The sequence below is a fragment of the Heteronotia binoei genome, chromosome 1 (genome assembly GCF_032191835.1).
Source record: "Heteronotia binoei isolate CCM8104 ecotype False Entrance Well chromosome 1, APGP_CSIRO_Hbin_v1, whole genome shotgun sequence".
NCBI lineage: Eukaryota > Metazoa > Chordata > Lepidosauria > Squamata > Gekkonidae > Heteronotia > Heteronotia binoei.
The window spans coordinates 156,841,230-156,861,745 of NC_083223.1; the positions used below are offsets into that span (position 1 = coordinate 156,841,230).

Below are 20,516 nucleotides of genomic sequence, written 5' to 3' on the forward strand. Positions count from 1 at the left end.
ACAACAATTGAAAGGCATGGAGTGTTGTGAAAATTTTTTGAGAGTAGTTGAAGCAATATATTCTTCACAAAGTGCAAGGGTGACAGTGAAAGGCGAACCAGCAGATGTTATTAAGATTCAAAAAGGCACAAGACAAGGCTGTTCATTGTCACCTCTACTTTTCATCTTATCTTTAGAGATGTTGAATAATCAAATAAGGGAAGATGCAAATATAAAGGGAACTGTGATAAAAGATGAACAATATAAACTCAGAGCCTTTGCTGATGATTTAGTCTTTATATTAGAACAACCAATGGATTCAATTGACTGTCTTATAAACAAGATTAAACAATTTGGCCATCATGCAGGGTTAAAGATTAATTATTATAAAACAATTTTGACAAAGAATATGACTATGGAACAAATTCAATCCTTCCAGCAAAAATCAGGATTTTTGTATGAAAAAAAAATTAAATATTTAGGCGTTGTTATTTCAAATAAATGCAGCAATCTAAAAGCAGATAACTATGATAAACTACTCAAAGAAATTAAAAAAGACTTGGAAAAATGGCACGATTTGAACTTATCTTTAATGGGAAGAGTAGCCCTAATAAAGATGAATATTCTACCAAGATTACTATTCCTGTTTCAAACCATTCCAATATTTTTAAATAGTGGATTTTTTCAAGAACTGAACAGGATGATTGCCAAATATGTGTGGCAAGGCAAAAAACCTAGAATTAAACTAAAGACATTGCAGGATTCTAAATTAAGAGCAGACATGGGTCTGCCAGATTGGCAGTTATACTATAAAGCATCTGCACTTTTATGGATAAGAGACTGGATACTTCTGAATGACAAGAGACAACTACTATTAGAAGGACATGATTTGACTACGGGGTGGCATGCATATTTGTGGTATCAAAGACTTGAAGGCCACTCCTATTTTAAGAATCACTGGTTTTGAAAATCCTTATATCATACATGGTCATGGCTAAAGAATAGAATTTATCAAAAAATTCCAAGATGGGTTTTTCCAGTAGAAGCATTTACTCATCCAAACCTTCTAAAACTAAATCAGAATTATAGGTATGACAACTTGTTGGGAAAACACAATAAATTGAAAACCAAAGAAGAACTGGAAAATGTGGATATCAAAATGAATTGGTGGTTGAGAATGCAAATTGAATCTAGATATGCCAAAGACAAGGTGACAGGTTTTAATACAGAACAATATGTATTTGACAAAATTATGCTGGGCCCACAAGAAAAGTTAATCTTCAAATTATATGCATATCTACTTCAAATGAAGACACAAGATGAAGTTGTAAAGGACTGTATGCTTCAATGGGCAAAAAACGTTGGTTACAATATTGCGTTAGAAGACTGAGAGAGACTGTGGAAGCTTAATGTTAAATTAACTAGGTCAGTAACTTTCAAAGAAAATCTATATAAGATGCTTTATAGATGGTACCTGACTCCACAGAAACTGTGTAAGATTTATACCAATATGTCCAACAAGTGTTGGAAATGTACTAAGCAGATTGGTTCCTTTTATCGTATGTGGTGGACATGTGGAATTGTGAAAGGCTATTGGAAAATGGTGCATGAAATGCTACAGAAGATCATGAAGACACAGATTCATTTCAAACCAGAACTATTTTTATTGACTATATTTCCTGAGGACTATTCCAAAGAAATGAGACACTTGTTGGCGCACTTTAATACAGCAGCTAGGATCCTTTTGGCGCAGAGATGGAAATCTCAGGAAATCCCCACGAAAATGGACTTGGTGGGAAAAGTTCTGGAGACAGCAGAGTTGGACTTCTTATCCCAGCTGTTGGCTGGGAAATCTAAAGAAGCAAGAAAATATTGGATGAAATTTTATGCCTGGTTAGATAACCAAGACTTTTAAGATTCTCTGATGTGAACTTATTTTTTCCTTCTTTCTTCCTGTATTTTATATTATAAAATTTACCTTTGCTCAAATTGTCAAAATTACTAGATAATTTTAAGAAAAGGTGTATACTATCAAATTTTAAAATGGATTCTGTACAGTTGAGACAAAATAATAGGGCACAATTTATGTAAAGAAAATATTGTAGAATTAAGCTTTTTGAAAGTATTTTTATGCAAAATAATACCAGAATATATTGTGCTTTTTATTTTCCCATTCCCCATCCATGTCTTTTTCTGAAACTAATAAAACTTTTTGAAAACGGAAAGAAGTACTTTTCTCCCTTTCTCACAGTATGAGAACTCATGAACATTTAATGAAATTGATGAGCAGTCAGGTTAGAACTGATAAAAGGAAGTACTTCTTCACCGAAAGGATGATTAACATGTGGAATTCACTGCCACAGGAGGTGGTGGCGGCTACAAGCATAGCCAGCTTCAATAGGGGGTTGGATAAGCATATGGAGCAGAGGTCCATCAGTGGCTATTAGCCACAAGGTATAGATGGAACTCTGTCTGGGGCAATAATGTTCTGTATTCTTGGTGCTTGGGGGAGCAAAGTGGGAGGGCTTCTAGCCCCACTGGTTTTTTGGCCGCTTGGTTTTTTTGGCCACTGTGTGACACAGAGTATTTGACTGGATGGACAATTGGCCTGATCCAACATGGCTTCTCTTATGTTCTTAATCGTTCAAAATTCTCTTTATATCATATTAATTTGTCTTCCCAGTCCATTTCCTATATCAAATCCCATTACAATTTCTCATGGATAGGTTCAACTTGGAGATATCTAGGAGTAAATATTTCATTACACTTCAAAGACTTGATATCTGCTAATCATTCATCAGTTACAAAACTGATAAATGACCTTCTGAGTCAATGGAATAAGAAATTCTTTTCATTATTGGAATGGATAGATATTGTTAAGACATTTATTTTACCAAAGTTGATCTTTTACATGAGAGCAATCCCTATTTTTTTACCAAATGAACTTTTGGCTAAATGGCAAAAAGACTTTTATTTGGTGTTTTGACAAACCTCGTATTGGATTTCGATCCATGCGATGTCCATTCAAATCAGGTGGGTTAGCTGTTTCAGATATTAAATTGCACTATGAATCCATCATTCTAACCAATGTAGTAAAACAATACCGAGACTCATATAGGACTGATTGGAAATATATTGAGGATTTATATTTCTTCCCTAATTCCATTGAAGAAATTTTATGGCCCAGTGTTCAATACAGACATCCTAATATGAAACTTAATAGTTTTTAGAGGCTATAGCCAAAATTTGGAGAAGACATTATAAAGTTCTAGCCCATCCCACTTCCCTCAAGTGAATCAGAGACTGGTCATGGAGGAGACCATGATGAAAGCCACAGTGTGGGCCACTGCTGTCCTTAACCATAGACCTGGCAAAACATCTCTTTTTTATATGCCCTGTGGAACTGAGCAAGGTCCCGCAGAGTGCAGATGTCACCAGGTAGAGAGTTCTACCAGGCCAGACCCAGCTCTAATTGAGGACAGCTGGAAAGATATCTTTAGGGCCAGGAACCATCAGTTAGACCCTTAAGAACGTAAGAGAAGCTATGTTAGATCAAGCCAGTGGTCCAGTCCATCATTCTGTGTAACACAGGGGCCAAAACCCAGATGCTATGAGGAGGTCTACCAGTGGGACCAGAACTCCAGGAGCCCTCCCACTGTTGCCCACCAAGCACCAATAATACAGAGCATAACTGCCCCAGACATAGTGTTCCATCTATACATTGTGATTTATAGCCACTGATGGTCCTCTGCTCTATGTTTATCCAATTCCCTCTTGAAGCTGTCTATGCTTGCAGCTGTCACCACTTCCTGTGGCAGTGAATCCCACATGTTAATTACTCTTTGGGTGAAGAAATACTTCCTTTTATCTGTTCTAAGTTTACTGCTCATTCATTTCGTTGAGTGCCTACAAGTTCTTGTTTTGTAAGAAAAGAAGAGTGTTTCTTTCTCTACCTTCTCTATCCCATGCATAATTTTGTAAGCCTCTTTCTTTTCACTCCTCAATCAGCATTTCTGCAAGCTAGAAAGCCCTAACCACTTTAACCAAGGTCTCTCTCCTGGTCAATTACCAACAGTTCAGACCCCATCATGTGTATTTATAGTTAGGATTTTTGGTTCCAATGTTTATAACTTTGCACTTGCCCACGTTGACCCACATTTGCCATGTGGATGTCTACTTGCGCAGCCTCAACAGACCCCTCTGGAGCACCTCACAATCTTCCCTGGTTCTCACCATCCTGATCAACCCGTGCCATCCCCAAACTTAGTCACTTAGTGTCAACCACAAACTTAGCCACCCTTCAGAGCAATTTAAATCAGTAGGCTTAGAATTTAAGTCAATAGGCTTATTTAGGTCCTAATTATTCAGGACTGCATAGATATAGTTCTTGACATTAAAAAAAAATCATGGGCCCCTGATTTTAATCACAGCCATTGAGTGTGTTTGGGTGAGGGGAGAATTTACTTTGCTGTTTTTGTGTTAGAAACCAGCTCCTTTGAATAGTACTTCTCCTGTAAGGAGGTAAAAAGAGAGTTTTGACTTATCTATATATCTAATAGTGACATGCAGCCACAGTCTGCAGATACTTAAATCTGCAGATTGGGACTGCACTGATGCTAAACATATTTTTCTGTAAACTTGGGGTTTGCTAAAAAATCCAAGAAGTTTTTTTAAAAAATACACTGAGGCAGGCCTGTAGCCACAGGGGGGCCTGTGGGGCACTACCACCTGACATCCAGGCAGAGCCCTCCCACCCAACTCCCAGAGGGCCCTCCAGGATGCAGCCAACTCTTTTTCTTTTTGCCATGGCTGAGCTGGCAAAGTGTTATCAGAGGTAGCTGGAGCTGGGAGAGCTGAGCAGGGCACAGTGTACTGCAGCAGCAAAAGCAACAGGCAGAGAGGAGGGAGGTGGATCAAGCTGCATGGAATGGGCCAGGGGTGGGGGGGGGGTGGATGGATCTGCTGGCTGCAAAGTGCTGGGGTGAGGGATAGAGAGGTAGAAGGAAACCCCCCTGCTTGCACACCAGGTGCAGTCCCTTCTTGACTCCAAAGTTTTAGGGTTGGCTGCCTAGACTTGGCCACTTTCAGAGCCTCCAGCTTTTGCCCCTACTCCAAATAGCTTCTGAAAAGTGGCAAGCCTCACAGTGCATGGGAAAGGGTACCCCCTGACTTTTTAAATCCTTGCTACGGCCCTGCACTTACCAGTTGAGCAGACGGCAGCAGTCACCACCACCTGTGTTGACTCCAGGCTCAACTGATAGAGGACACCAGGAGAAGCTCCAGGCCCAACCAACCCAGTGGAGTAGTCTAGGAAATGCTCCCTGCTTGGCTGCTTGGTGGAGGACTCCAGCACAGCCTGTGGGGCTGGTCATGGTGGTAGAGGATGCCAGGAGCCACTCTGGGCTTGGAGTGGCTCCCAGGTACTGTTGTTGTTGCCACAGGTGAGTGGTGGAGCCTGGAGTTGCAGTGCAGGGGAGTATTCTCACCCCCCCCCCCCCCCACACACACACTCAAGTCCTGAGGGCCTCCCACTTGTTTCCATCTAATTCACTTGATGATTCTCTTCTGGATCTGTACTTCTCCCCACAAGGTACCAAATAACTACCATATATTTATAACCTGTGTACAGGGAGGGGGTGAGCCCAAATTATTGGATGCCAAAGAAAGAATGAATGTTCTATGGTTGCTATGCTAACTCCTGGTGCATTTTTGTATACCTTGCATGGCTGGAGTCACTAAACAGCAGTCACTCAGTGAAACTGGGTTGCAATCTTTCTTTTATTTTTATTTTTATTTTCATTCTGAATTTTGATTTTAAAATACTTTGTCATTGTTGTCCAGCAGCAGCTTTGGTTGATTTCAGTGCCATGAAGAGTGAATAACGAAAATATTACAGAATATTTTGGTTATTTGCCACAACTGTGTAATGAATTCCTAACTTAGTTAGGTACCTGATTTATTAAACACAGCAGTAGATGGCAATGTATTACTGTCAAGCAGTTGACCAAATCATGCTGCTTGTGGGTTGCTGACAGATGCCATATACCAGGGTTAGAAGCCTGCTCTGGACAAATTGTACCTGACACATTTGTTCTTCTCAGGCTGAGTCACCATCCTGCGCAGGTGCTTCATTCAGCAGTAGCAGCCTTCGCAGCTGGCAATCGCCACAGTGAGCTAGGAATAAACATTATTTTTCAAGCACTTGGATTAATTAGGATAAGCTTTCAATATGGATGCACTTTTGTAAATGATACTAAAGTAGGTGGAGAAAATTAAACATTGCTAATTAACAGCTTCAGTGTAACATATCAGTGTTATTTTGTACCTTGTAGAAAGCCTCACTAAGAGCAGGGCCTTCTTGTTATACATTGTAAATCATTGCCATCATCTAGATCTGTCTCATACTTCTCCTTTACAGCTGATTTTTGAATTGGAAGGAAAAAACCTTTTTTAATGTATTTGCTTTTAAGTGTTATATCTCAGGCCAGGGTGGCAAAGAGTTTGTCATATAATTTTAAAGTTGTTTGGAGGTAATAAAAATACTGTACAATAAGAATAATGAGCATTTATGTAGCACTTCTAAGTATTCATTGTAGGGGTCTGCAGTGTGACTCAGTACAGAACCAATATGGCTGTTTTAAACAGCAAATGAAATCTTAAAGTATATTGGAAAGGGAGGTGGATGGTAGAATAGCTAGTATGTGAAGAAAATGGCAGGAAAAGATTTTTAAAGGACTAAAGGTGATGATTTATAAGGAAGAAAATAATAGATGTGAACAGGGCTTTTTTTGTAGAAAAAGCCCAGCAGGAACTCATTTGCATATTAGGCTGCACACCTCGATGTTGCCCCCTGCGCTGCAGCTCCAGGCCCCACCACCCACCTGTGGCAACAGTACGTAGGAACTACTCCAAGCCCAGAGTGGCTCTTGGCATCCTCTACCACCAAGCAGGGGGCATTACCTAGATTGATCCACTGGGGAGGCTGGGCTTTGTAGAAAAAGTCCAGCAGGAACTCATTTGAGTATTAGGCCACATACCCCTGACGTTAAGCCAGCCAGAACTGCTTTCCTGCACATCCCATCTCAAAAAAAGCCCTGGATGTGAATGGCTGTAGTAATCCAAGTACAGGCTGTGCACATATTTATTCCAATGCAATAAGACAATTGTGCAGGGTGCTCCTGCGTGTATTTGTACTTATTGTGAAATCCTCTATGTGCCACTTCATAATAAAAGACATGCAGCAACCAGTGTTTGGGCTGCAGAAACTTTAAGGATTACTCATCAACATGTCCATTATTAGAAATGTTAAGTTGTATAATTTTTATTACACAAGTAGACTTAAGATGGCTGTTTGTTCCTGATAAACAATTTTATTAGTAACATATGGTAGCAAAACTACCGGTATAGCTACATCTTATAAAAACTTAAAAAAAGAAAAAAATTTCTACCCCATATCTTACTTTTCCCCCACCCCTCCCCCCGTTACATGACCCCCGCCAGTGTTATTTACTTAAAAGAAACAAATATTAAAGGTACCCTTAGCTATTAAAAAACCAAAAGTTATATTCTTATTTTAAAAACTTAATCATTATCAAATATTGTCCAATGTCCTTTTATTTTGCATTCTTTTTCTACGTATCTTCTGAACTTCTTCCACTCCAACTTAAAGAGCTCCAAATCATAGTCTCTTAATTTTCTTGTTAATTTGTCCATTTCACTCCATGACATAACTTTTATAATCCAATCCCATTTCTCTGGTATTTTTTCTTGCTTCCACAGCTGCGCAAACAATGTCCTAGCAGCTGAGAGCAAGTACCATATTAAAGTTCTATCTTCTTTTGGAAATTTTTCCATTTGTAATCCCAGCAGAAAAGTCTCTGCAACTTTATTGAATTCATATCCCAAAATCTTAGAAATCTCTTGCTGAATCATTTGCCAAAACATTTTGGCTCTTTCACAAGTCCACCACATATGGTAGAAAGAACCTTCATGCTTTTTACATTTCCAACACCTGTCCGGCATCTTGTTGTTCATCTTTGCTATTTTTTTTGGAGTCATATACCATCTATACATCATCTTAAAACAGTTTTCTTTAATACTTTGACATGTTGCGAGTTTCATAGAATTCTTCCACAAATATTCCCAAGATTCCATCTTTATTTCTTTATTTACATTAATTGCCCATTTTATCATTTGAGATTTTACTACTTCATCTTCTGAAGACCATTGTAAAAGTAATTTGTATACTTTTGAAATTAATTTCTCATTATCTCCGAGCAGAACTCTTTCCATTTCTGTTTGTTCTTTCCTTATTCCTTCAGTTTTAATATCATTCTCCACCAAACTTTTTATTTGTTGCATTTGAAACCAGTCATATTTGTAACTCAGTTCTTCAGCAGTTTTCAGTTCTGTTTTTCCACTTTGTATTTTTAATAGCTGATTATATGATAGCCGTTTTTCTTCAGCTGTTTTAGTGATAAAGAAGTGATAAAGAAGATGGCTGTTTATTGATCTCTTGTTTTGAATGTTTTGTTATAGTTGTGAAAAAATTGCAGACCACTGACTCAGAGCATTAAATATCTATTATTTTGTTGTACTTGAAAGACTGTCTTTTTACACAAACCCATGTGGCAGCTTCCATTCCTCATACCTGTTCTTTTCCATTCTTTTGTGCAAACAGGCAGTTGGCTTAAAAATTGTGTGCATTTCTTTACAGGGTGGAATAGCCTTCCCAAGAATGTCAGGAAGACACCCTTGCTCCTTGTCTCTAAATACCATTTCAAAGTTCATTTCTTCAAAAGAATCTTGTCAATGTGGAATATTGGATATTTAAAGCGGGCAGTATTTGTCTTTGTTTTATTTGTTGTTACTTGTCTTGGATTCTCATACTAGGGAGAATGGCAGCATATGATGATACAGTAAGCTTCCAGGATGGAAGATAGGTGGGATAGAAATAAATGGGTTTCCCCTTTTCTCCAGTAGCAACATTTTGGTGTGCATTTCTGGCTGCCTTGGAGGCCGGGGGAGGGGGGGAGTAGTTGCAAAATCTCACTCCGTGGGCACATGCAGAAATGCTAGAGTAGATCCAAGCCCATGGCTTTGTTCTAATGAATTAATAGCAGAGACAAGATTCAAACTGGAGACTTCCTAGCTTTTTTCAGTCTCAGTGCTGCACCAGCTCTGATTCTTTCCAAACCCACCCAAGAGCACTTTTGTATTTCTTGTAAATGTGGTTGTAGTTAACTACTATTTATTGATTTAGCTGTGCCAGGTAGCTGCTGCCAACTGGAATAGTTTGTTAATAGGAGCCTCACCCTGATTCAGCTTTTTAAAATTGTTTCTTACCTAGCAGGCAGATAAATCAATGAAAGAGTAAATTGGGAGTTTTTCTGAATCCCTCAAGGTTCTTCTCAAAGTCTTTGTTTTTGCCTTCCTGTCTGATTAGTTTTTATTGAGCAGAAATTATTCCCTTTGCCTAGATTTGATTTGTAATATTGCATAGGCAAGTTAAAAATTACTATATTTGAAAGATCCTATATTACTATTTGCAATAATTTTGCAATTCTGATGCCCAGAAAGAGCTTTAATAAAGGTTAATAGTTTTTGACTGTTTATTTATATTCTCAAGTGTTAATATATCCATGCTTTTAGGGAGTAAACCAAATAAATTTATTTTTGTTATGATAAATACTGTACTGAAGGAATTAGATTCAGTTTGTGAGTAAAGGGCCTGTTTCATTGTTTTCCAAGTCCAGGTTTAAGGGGGGGAATCCAGAGTTTATGGGGAGTACTTTGTTTTTGACAGGCAATACATTTTGTAGTAGTCCCAGAAAATGTGGAAACCAAACAAATTTTGCTAAATTTAATTTGTGTTGTTAGGTTAATCAAAGGATCAGGGATAGGATAGGATTTAAAAGTTGGCAACCCTACATAAATGTAGGATTATTTAGCTAAGACTATATGGCATCTTCAGAACAATGTTCCAGGAGCATTGCATGAACTCTGAAATATGCAGGGCTTTTTTTGAGCAGGAACGCATTTCTGGCTGGCTTGGCTAGGGTTCCAGCTGGCTTGGCCAGGGTTCAAAGGGTGTGATGTCTATCCATGTTGTCACATTTGCATTCCTGCTTGGGTTGAGGGCAATGGCATGGCACAGTGTCTGTCCCAAAGGGCCATCAAACACTATGCTTTAATGATTAAAAAAATCCAAATGCTTCAACTTGGGGGGGCAGGGACGGGAAAAATTTATAAAAATCCTTGTTTCCAGTGCTTTTTTTCTGGGCAGGAACGCCCAGGAATGTAGTTCTGGCTGGCTTGGTGTGAGGAGTGTGTAGCTTAACATGCAAATGAGTTTCTGCTGGGCTTTTTCTACAAAAAAAGCCCTGGAAATAGGCATTTTACACCTTCAAATCTCAGACCTGCTATGTAGAAGAACATTCTGACTAACATCCTAGGAATTCATTATGGATGCAAGAATCAATCAGCAGGAGGGCTTTGCAGTGTGTGTTGAGTCATACATTTATAATGAACAATACTAAATGTGAATGGCAGACATTTTTCTCATACACATTGTAGCATACTGGACAAGTTTGTCTGAGTAAGTGTAAAGCACAGAACACCATTAGTCAATTTAGATTTCAGAATCTAATTCTTTTTATCCAGCACACTTAAAGGAATAGCTGGAGTCACAATAACTTCATAACTGCTTTCTTCCCAGTTCCTTATCCACAACTACTGTGCATTCTTCCATACTGCATTGCTAATTGCAATGGAGTAAGAATTCATCCTGAGTTGATACTGCATGCTGTGCTCATATATAATGCAAGCTGAGCAGGAAAAGCTACAGCTAGTATCATTCTCCTCCCTTAATCATTTCTGTTTTGGGCAAAAGAGAACATATGATACTGTGGCTGATATTACACATGCATATAACAGAAGATTTAATACCGCATTTGTCAAGGTCTTTTAAAAATACATCTTCATTTATACTTTTTCAACTGTGGCATATGATCAAATACTAAACAATTTGATCTTTGCCTGTTGTCACTCTTTGGCCTTTCTTGCAAATGTTAATATCATGTTTCCTTCATTTAATAAATACTTAAAGCACATCTACTAGGAAAAGATTAGAGAGTTCTCTGGGTCATTGCTGCAAAGTGACAGAAATTCTTTCCCCTAGAGACTCACCAAAGTCTATTTGCTCATATTCAATACTTATTCTGAACTGTTTGTATAACTGAATACTCAAATCTGATAGCTCTTACTACTGTGAGTATCCTCTTCCTATTTTGTTGTTGCCAATATTGCAGCTTGCCAAGATTGGGCTTCATCCCCACCCATTGCAGAATTTAGATTGGAAACCCGCATTTCCCTCAATAGTGCTTTTACCCATTATGTTGTTGGGAAAGTTGACAGGAATGCCTGCTGGGATTTCTAGTGTCTCTTCTCTTGTTGCTTGACCTGGCATCTCTTTTCCTTTGCCTTTCAGACTGGAATTTTATCTCCTCTTAAGGGCATCATTCTCTCAGTGGGGCTGGAATCCTTATTGGGGAGGGTTTATGGGTTTTCTCTGTTAGCTTCCTCTTGAGCCTTAGCGAAGGTGAGATACTATGGCCGGGTACAGACTGGCAGCTTTGGGCACACTGGAGGCGCCCCAAACTGGAGCAGACAAAGAGTGAACAAAAGCTCCTGTGCAGGATGCCTGTATCTCACACGAGGGGCACTTCAGTGCAGTCGGACAGTTGTTGCACACCATCTCCTTAGTGTGGTTTGAGTTTCTTTTGTTCCCTACATTTTTAGTGGCCATGCACCCATGCGCCAAGGGCAGTTTTTAAAAAAAGAATTCTGGTGAGTGCCTAGAGCAGATCAGTGGGTTCACACCGCCAGTCCACCTGACTTACATGCTACCATGTTCAGATGCCAGGAAAGACAGATGGCATGAGACAGAAGAATTTGCTACCACTTTGTAAGAGACGCTGGAGGACAGGGTGAATGCAGGAGCAGGGCAGGTGGCAGATGTGCATATTTGGACTTGATTTTTAGATCAGCCTGCCAGCCGCCCCTTGGCTTAAATTGCCAGTCTGGACCCAGCCAATGTTAGGATTGCCCTGCCTCTTTCTTCCCTTTGTGTTCACTTGGTAAAATTGTACGTATTCAAAGAAAGAGACTCAACCCCCCACCCCACCCATCTTATTTGTATAAGAAAGTCTCATGCTTCTATAAGAGTGGGCCAAAACAGTTGTTCTCTAACCCCAAAACTGCATTTTATGAGGGGTGGGTGCTATTTCTTAATGGCTCAGCTGATTTCATCCACAGAATATTGTCCCTGTTGGGGTCTAGATCTGGAGTGGCTACTACAGACAACTCCAAGATCGCAGTTCCTGTCCAGTCTGCTCACTTTACTGGAGTGTTGCAAAAAAAAAAAAGGAAGAGAAATTGCTATTTTACCAAAATTCAAGGAGGCTGGATAGGAAATGTCAGCCTTGTAGGGCAGAATAAAATGTGCTAAACTATTAAACTCAAGAAGATTTAGACAATTTAGCATACTTTATTTTGACCCACAGAAAGCAGAACTAAGCAATCTCATTATTGGCCTTCCTAAGACATGCCATAGATTAGATTTAATGTGTTCATGAGTGAAGTTGATACTTGGCTGACTGGCAGAGTAAAGAAAGTTTCTAGTGCTGAAATTAGTCAGTGGTGATGCTGATTTTTATCGCTTTCCAGAACAACCCAACAAAACAGAAAAACTACAGGTAAAAGCTGTGAAGAACTTGTGTGCGGTGCAGAGTTGGATGGGATCAGAATTGTAAAACCCATATGAAAAATATAAAATACCCTGCTCAATCAGACCTACAATTTATCTAGTCCAACTTCTTGTTTCTCACAGTGGCCAGCCACATGCATCCAGGAAGCTACAAGCAGGAACTCTAGGCAGGACTCGCCTCCTCCTGTCACATTGTCAGAGGCTCTCTCTCTTTGAATATGGATATTTCATCTAGCCATTGTTCAGTCTGCCCCCATGATGATGTCTGTTCTGCTGTAAAAATACATAAATTAGTAACCATTATTACATTTTGAGGCAGCAAACTCCATTAGGTTAGTCTTGCATTGCATGAAGAAGTACTTTCAAACTATGTTTCAGTTTCAGATGTGGCCTTCCCCTTTGCCAGTGTGAGGAACTTCAAAAAAGTTGTATGTGTGGTTCTTCCTGGTCTCTCCTAGCAATGCAAGTGTTTGAAGGAAATGTTGAAAAAATTATTCATGTTGTTATTTATTTGTTTGTTTAGTAAATTTTATGGCATCTCTCCAGAGTCCTGTTTCAGGTGGCTTACAAATAAAAACACTGTAAAATAAAGTAATAAAACAAAATAAGCAAAGAACATAAAAACAACATAAGAATACCCATAAAATGTATCAGACCAGATACAGACCATAAACAGCTAATGAGATAAACCTCCTTAGTTACAAGACTGGGTAAAAAGACATGTATATAACACATTTAGTAGGTACCATGTGGGCCTGGGGGGAGGGGTGGAATTCCAAAGGCAAAGTGCCACCATTAGACGTCTCTTGTCTCTATCTAGTTGCCATTCATCTCACTTGAAGACAAGGGCACAGAAGCTAGGGCTTGGGAGGCAGATCTTAACTGCCAGTCTGTTTTTATTCCATTAAACATGATCTAGATGTTAACATGAGCAGGGGTGGCGCTGGGGTTTCTGCTGTCCCAGGCCACCGCCATGCCTGCGCCCCTGTCCGAACCCTCCTGTGGGGTTTGGAACAAGGTCGCACCGCCTCTTTTGCCTGCCTGGTCCCAGGCGGGTGAAAGGGGTGGCGGGGCTGCTCTGCCTCACTTTGAGGCTGTCTCCCCTTGCAGGGGAGGCAGCTGGGGACAAGGCTATGCCACCTCTTTTGTCTGCCTGTGTCTTGGGCAAGCAAAAGGGGCAGCAAGGCTGCTCTGCCTTGCTTCAAGGCTGCTCTCCTCTGAGCCTGGCCGGGAAGCCAGGCTTGGAGGAGAACACACACTGGCACACTGGTGTGTCACTCTTAGCTTCCCGGGTTTGTGACCCAGGAAGCTGAGAGCGGCTGAGTGGTGGGAGGTGCCCTGTAGGCAAGGTGGCATCCCAGGTGGCTGTCTACCTCACCTACTATGTGCCGGCCATGGATGTGAGTGATGTATGGTAAATCCACACCTAAAATGCCATGAAATCATATAATCAGTCTTTATTGACTGAATTCTGCCCTGTGGCAGAAGATGAAGACTGAGAGGCTGTTCTCTGGTGTAAAACAAATCAGAAATCCAGTGACACTTAAAGACTAACAGCATTTTTTTCCAGCATGAACCTTTGTGAGTCAGAGCTGGTGTGTCTATTTTTAATATGAATTTTATTTCCCTGGTGTGGATGTTTTTTCTAAGTCCCACATCTTCTTTTCTTGTTGCAGGTTATGGTCACACTGTGCCTTTGTCAGATGGAGGAAAGGCTTTCTGTATAATCTACTCTGTCATTGGAATCCCCTTTACGCTTCTTTTCCTGACAGCAGTGGTGCAGCGCATTATAGTGTACGTCACCCGGAGGCCTGTGTTATATTTCCACATTCGCTGGGGTTTCTCAAAGCAGATAGTTGCCATCATCCATGCAGTGATTCTGGGCTTCATTACCGTTTCGTGCTTTTTCTTTATCCCAGCAGCAGTATTTTCTGTCCTTGAGGATGACTGGAACTTCCTGGAATCTTTTTACTTTTGCTTCATTTCTCTGAGCACCATTGGTCTTGGTGACTATGTTCCAGGAGAAGGATACAACCAGAAATTCAGAGAGCTATACAAAATAGGAATTACATGTAAGTAAAGTATATCAATATTGATAACACATACTGAGAATTTTTCAAAGCTCTGTCATATGCTCTTCTGTCTCTATAACACTTGGTTCGTATAGTAACAAAGAAACATCCAAAAGTAATTTGGATGTTAAAATTGAAAGTAACTGCTCTTAAATTTGTATAAAACATGAAATTAGTATTTATTTCAATGTAATCGGTGGGATTCCATCAGAAACCTCTGCTGACAGTAAATGGGATTTTTACCCATTCCTCCCTCTTGCTGCAAACCTCCAATTTGCTCCTCGTGCTATTTCTGAGAGTCCTCTGTTTCCAAGGAGCAGCATTTCAGGGATCATTTTGAGATGCAGGAGGAAGTAGGAGGCAAGAAAGTCCTGTTCCACTAATGGAAGTGTCTTCTATTATTATTGATTATTATAAGATCCTCACCAGTGTTTCAAAACCATAGTTGTTTTGGTAATCATGTCTAAATATTATAGATTTGCGTGCCAAGTAAAGACTACTGGAGTTAGTAATTTCTGGACCAGACCCTTAGTAGATGTTTCAAAGACAATGTGCCATTCCGTATAGCTAATCCAATCAATGTATAAATGAATCTACAGGATTGGTATCAAATGTATGGCCTGTGGGCTGAATCAGGCCCCCAGAGGGCTCCTATCAGGCCCATGAGCAAATCTGCTTCCTTTCCCCTCTCTGTTGCTTCCTTCTGCATCACAGCTTGCTTTACCAAGATTTCTCAATCACACAGGAGCTTAAGAGCAAAACCTCTATTTTCTCCATTGGCTGAGCCTCCTCTCTTAGGGAGGAAGTAGGGAGAGGGAGGGAGAGCTTTCTTTGATACTGACCACAATATTGCAGGAGTGCTTATACTGTAAGCATATTTTATTTTAGGTTTTAAAAAAATCTTTAATTATGTTTGTCTGTGTCCTTTATAAAGTTTATCTCCGCTACCTGGCATTACAATTTTATGACACTCATGGCCTGGCCCGACAAGGTCTCACTTATGTCAGATCTGGCCCTCATAACAAATGAGTTTGGCACCTTTGATTTACAGTATATCTGTGTAATTAGGAACAGTATTGGTGACTGTTAGCTTACATGTATTTTAATAGGACCATATGAATTACTGGAAAACAGATCCCTCTACTAGCAGCTATTAGCCATGATAACTGAATATTCAATGCAGTGTGCCCTGGAATACCTGATGCTGAGAGAAAACCAGGAGTTTCCCAGTGGCATCAGATTGCCCATTGTGAGAAGCAGGACACTGAACTAGATAGCCTTTCTTAAGGTTTAACCGTTAGCCAGGGGCACCACATATATAGAACACTTCTTTTCCTGTACCTGCCTACCTGTACCGATACATAGGCTGGCATTCCCTAGCACCCAAAACAAACAGCTATATGTTGAGAGTATTTCTAGCACTTTGTAAACCCCCTTGCTATGCTCCATGCTCATAGATAGCAAAAAAGCACCTTCCATCTCCACCATCACTAGCACATACAGTTCCAGCATTTAGCAGCACTCAGCAGTAGAGGATCCTGGCTCTCTTTGACAGCATCTGACTTCTTATAAAGGGCCAGATGATACATTACATGCAAATGTGTGTAGCAAAGCTGCAGCTGGTTTTTAAAAAACAGAGCATCATGGAGAGGGTTGAGCCTGTTCCTTCTCGGTACATCTTCATTCAAAATTCCAACATAGGATAGAGGGCACATGATAAAGCATCCTTGCTGAAATTTTTCGGAATTTTATGCAAACTGCTTTGAGCTCAATGATGGAACAAAGGTGAAAGATAAATGTAATAAAAATTAACAACAGCTTTCCTGAGCTGTTTTTATTGAAACAAAAAATCAGTGTTTTGTAGCCTGCACAGTAAGGCAGCCTTTTCAGTAAGCATTTGCATCTTATAGTGCAGTAGATGAATCATGCCAGAAGTGTGCAGAACAAATGACTGTCCTGAACTACAGTACTCTTGTAGACTGAACCAATGCAGTACAGTAATTAAGGACAGATTCAAATCTTTGGTCAGCTTAAAAGCAAGCGGAGTTACTGGACATGTTGAAGATTCTGACTATCCTGCCTCAGAGTGGTTAAAATACCTTTCTTGCCTTGTTGGAAAAGGACAGGATGCAAATTATGAGTAAACATGAATGAAATATGAAGGCTGCACACAAGTCCTTTATGGCTGAAATTTACCTACACAGTAGATGTGCCATTTACAGGGCTACATCTAAAATATATTTGGCGGCCACCTTCTCCATGTGCATGAGTAAACTTAGAAATAGCTTTCAGCGCAAACTGTACAGCTTCTTATACAATGGTGCAAACTTATAGTATTGTAGTTTATATTTTATCAACTAATATTTCAAATACTGTTGTCATTCCTTTTTAGGTTACCTCTTGCTGGGCCTCATTGCAATGCTGGTTGTTCTAGAGACTTTCTGTGAACTTCATGAGCTCAAAAAATTTAGAAAAATTTTCTATACGAAGAAGAACAAGGAAGAGGATCAAGTTCATATAGTAGAACATGATCAGTTATCTTTCTCTTCAATTTCAGACCAGGCAGCATCCATGAAAGAAGATCAGAAAGTAAATGAACCTTTTGTGAGTCCTCAGCCTGCACTTAACTGTGATGGCTCTATAAACAATTAACCAAGGGCTTCCATTCCAATATCAACAGTGCACTTACGTTCTTGCAGTTAAAACTAGTACTATTAGTGAAACTTATAGAGGCAGAAAGGCTATGCTATATTATTAAGTGTTAATTGTTTGAAATAGTTCAGTAAGTATGGGCCAATTAGGCTTTCTTTAGCTGGATAGATTCTGAGAATGTTGGTGGAACCATAGTATGCCGCTGGGAACCTCTGAATTCAAGGTGTGTAAAGAAACAGATGAGGCTAGATTTGAAGAACAGTTGAGTTCTCATTTTCACAGCCTGTTGAGGTCCTCCCCCTTGAAAAACAAAACATCCCCTTGGCAAAGTGGAAGTATTTTGACACCAAGGCCAGACTCTGGTTTTGAATGGGAACTTATGAGTTCGGAATAATGTGTCTAAAAAAAAATCATCTTGCTTTCCCAGTAGTGTGGGTGTGAATGGTACATAACACTGCCTGGAAAACAGGAATAGTCTTTGCTATGTCTGTCTCATTCAATGAAGTTCTTTCATGAACAGTCTCTGCACAGCATGCCATGCCTATTCTTCCACCCCCAAAGAGTCTGAAGCTGCTGGCAAACTGCATGGCAGATGCTCTAGGTAGCCTCCCTCACTGTGATTCAGGAGCTCAGCTACACCATCAAAGCCTGGCTCAGTAAGAACGAAGCCGGTCTGAAGCATGGAGACAAGTGGGTTGAGCACACATTCATTGTATACCCATCACACTTAGAAGGTATATTCCAGTCTGTGGGCAGCACTGAACAAGAATTCTGTATCCTGCTTCCCACAGGAAATCAAACTGGGTGCTTTACTTCTGGCCTTAAAAACCTAGCAAAAGCGTGTGTTGCAGCTGGTTTCAGTGTATACAGGATCAGGGACCCATGAGCACCAGCATACACAGCACTGTAGGTAACATAGGGGAAAGCCATCTTCCATTGCATACAGACACATCCTTTGGCCCTAACATTATCCTATAGGATATGATCCCCCCCCACACCAATATTCCTCAGTGGTCTCAGAATTATGGTCATACGTATCTGTTCAAAGAAGGTGAATAGTTGCTATAAACAAGCCGAATACTGTTTAGATTTTTCACAAGAAAGACAAACATACTTGAAACTCTTATCACCTAAAAGCACTGTATATGAATTTAATTAGTACCTAGTGTTATTAATAGTTTTTATACCTTTACTGGGAAAATGAACTTTCTTCTTAAATCTGCTTTAAAACCTATGTGAGTTGAAATTTATATTAAGAAGACAGATGCTTTATAAATTTGATTTGAAGCATACCATAATTTGCATGCTGTCATCTAAGTGACTATTTTTGTACAGCATAAGTTGGTTCTATTTATAATGAATGTTTAACTACCATGTACATAAACATATATAAATATATTTATATATTGTACATATGTTGAAGATCACCAGAATTTAAACTGACAATTTGAAATTGTGAAGATTTCTGTGGGTTGCCAACCTCCAGAGATAAGTCTCCCTGGAGAAAATGGCTGGTTTGAAAGAAGGATTCTATGGTATTATGTCATGCTGAGGTGGTTCCTCCCTTTCCCAAACCACACCTTTACAAGGATACACTCCCAGTTCTTCAGGAATGTCCAAATCCAGAGTTGGCAACCCTGTCTCCTCAGATTTCTGTTTTAAGAGAACAAATAGCTCAAATGGTTACATTGGAAAATATTACTTAAAGTTTGACCGACTGAATGTGGAAGGATATGTCTGTAGAACTGCAATTCTCAAATTCTTGTTTTCATGTGTCTAGCCAGTGATTTGAATGCTGTGTTCTGTACTGAACCATGAAAAAAGAGTTCTGTTATTCACTGAAGTTTTGTTAACAGTTGGTGTACCTGAAAACAGGTATGATGTGTGTATTTTAATGTACAACAATGTCTGAGGTATATGATATGCATCACAATGTAGTGATTGTCAGATTTTTTAAAGTGCTTTCAGTTGCAAACAAAGCACAGAACTGAAGAGACAAGCTGAACACCACAGTGTGTTATATATTACCAAACAGCATTTTAGATTTTTAAAATTAAATAAAGTGTGGTTCCAGTTCCCTTTTTTGTGCATTTTATAATGTTCAACATCCAGAGATATTTGAAAGCAGCAAATAGCTATACATTCACTTCCATGCTGCAGAATCCTTTTCCTGCTGAATAGATCTGTGGAATTGACAATTATTAAATTAATCAGCAGCAGAGGACCATCAGTTTCTGTTCACAGATCATCCCTCAGAATCATGGTTTGTATGGTCTGATTATATAGTGGGGGTGGGGGGAGGAATGAAAATGCTTCTGGTAACCGTTGGTTCCTATGTTGCCCAGCAACATCTCACCTTCCTTTTACTGTTGCTTCATCTGAAGGTTTTGTTTGTGTTCTGGTATTAGAAATATCCCTCCCCCAAGTTTTTCTTCAGAGTGATCATTTTACAGCCTTGTGATCATGACTGTATTGCTCCTCCAGCATAGCCCTACATGCCTGGCCAACTGTATTATGAATCTATGTTGTGGTGCCACAGATGCAGAGAAACTCTGAGATAGAGCAGAGAATAACTGATATAAGGGTGAGCAGCTGTGGAAGTTGAGAATTTCTGAGTTTGTGTGACTGCTGAAAATTCTGAGTTTGTGGTTGCTGGGGAACTGCTGTTTGTTTGGTTGAGTGGGCTGAAGGTGAAGGTGATTGTTGCTGATTGATTAGGAGTGGCTGTGTTCCCCACCCTCTTTGCATTGTTAAGCTGTGCCTTGCCAGAGGTGCAAGCCTAAAGGCAAGAGCTAAAGGGCGCTTAACCTGGGGGCTCTGTAAGGACCAGGAACCCATATCCCTAATTTCCTTGTGCTCCCAATAAGGTAAGTTGACCTCCAAAAGGGGAGCCACATAAACAAACAGGATTTTAAAAGGAACTGTATATTTTTTTAAAAAAAGCTATCATGAAGTTAGAATGCCAGCAGGGGGGTGGGGGCTTTCCAGTGTTTTGCACTGAGTGTCCCATGTATGACTATCTGCCCACAGGACAGAAGTCTTGGGTG

General features: G+C 39.9%; 1 protein-coding gene across 1 annotated transcript in view; it reads left to right on the plus strand.

Annotated features, from left to right (window-relative positions):
- Positions 1 to 19,546, plus strand: part of KCNK1 (potassium two pore domain channel subfamily K member 1) — a 41,541-nt gene extending 21,995 nt beyond the window's left edge. The window contains exons 2-3 of the mRNA XM_060243004.1: positions 14,422 to 14,817; positions 17,210 to 19,546. Of these exons, the coding sequence (XP_060098987.1) occupies positions 14,422 to 14,817; positions 17,210 to 17,469 (656 nt within the window). The 3' untranslated portion in view covers positions 17,470 to 19,546. The remainder of the gene's footprint in view (positions 1 to 14,421; positions 14,818 to 17,209) is intronic.
- Positions 19,547 to 20,516: the final 970 nt, after the last annotated feature.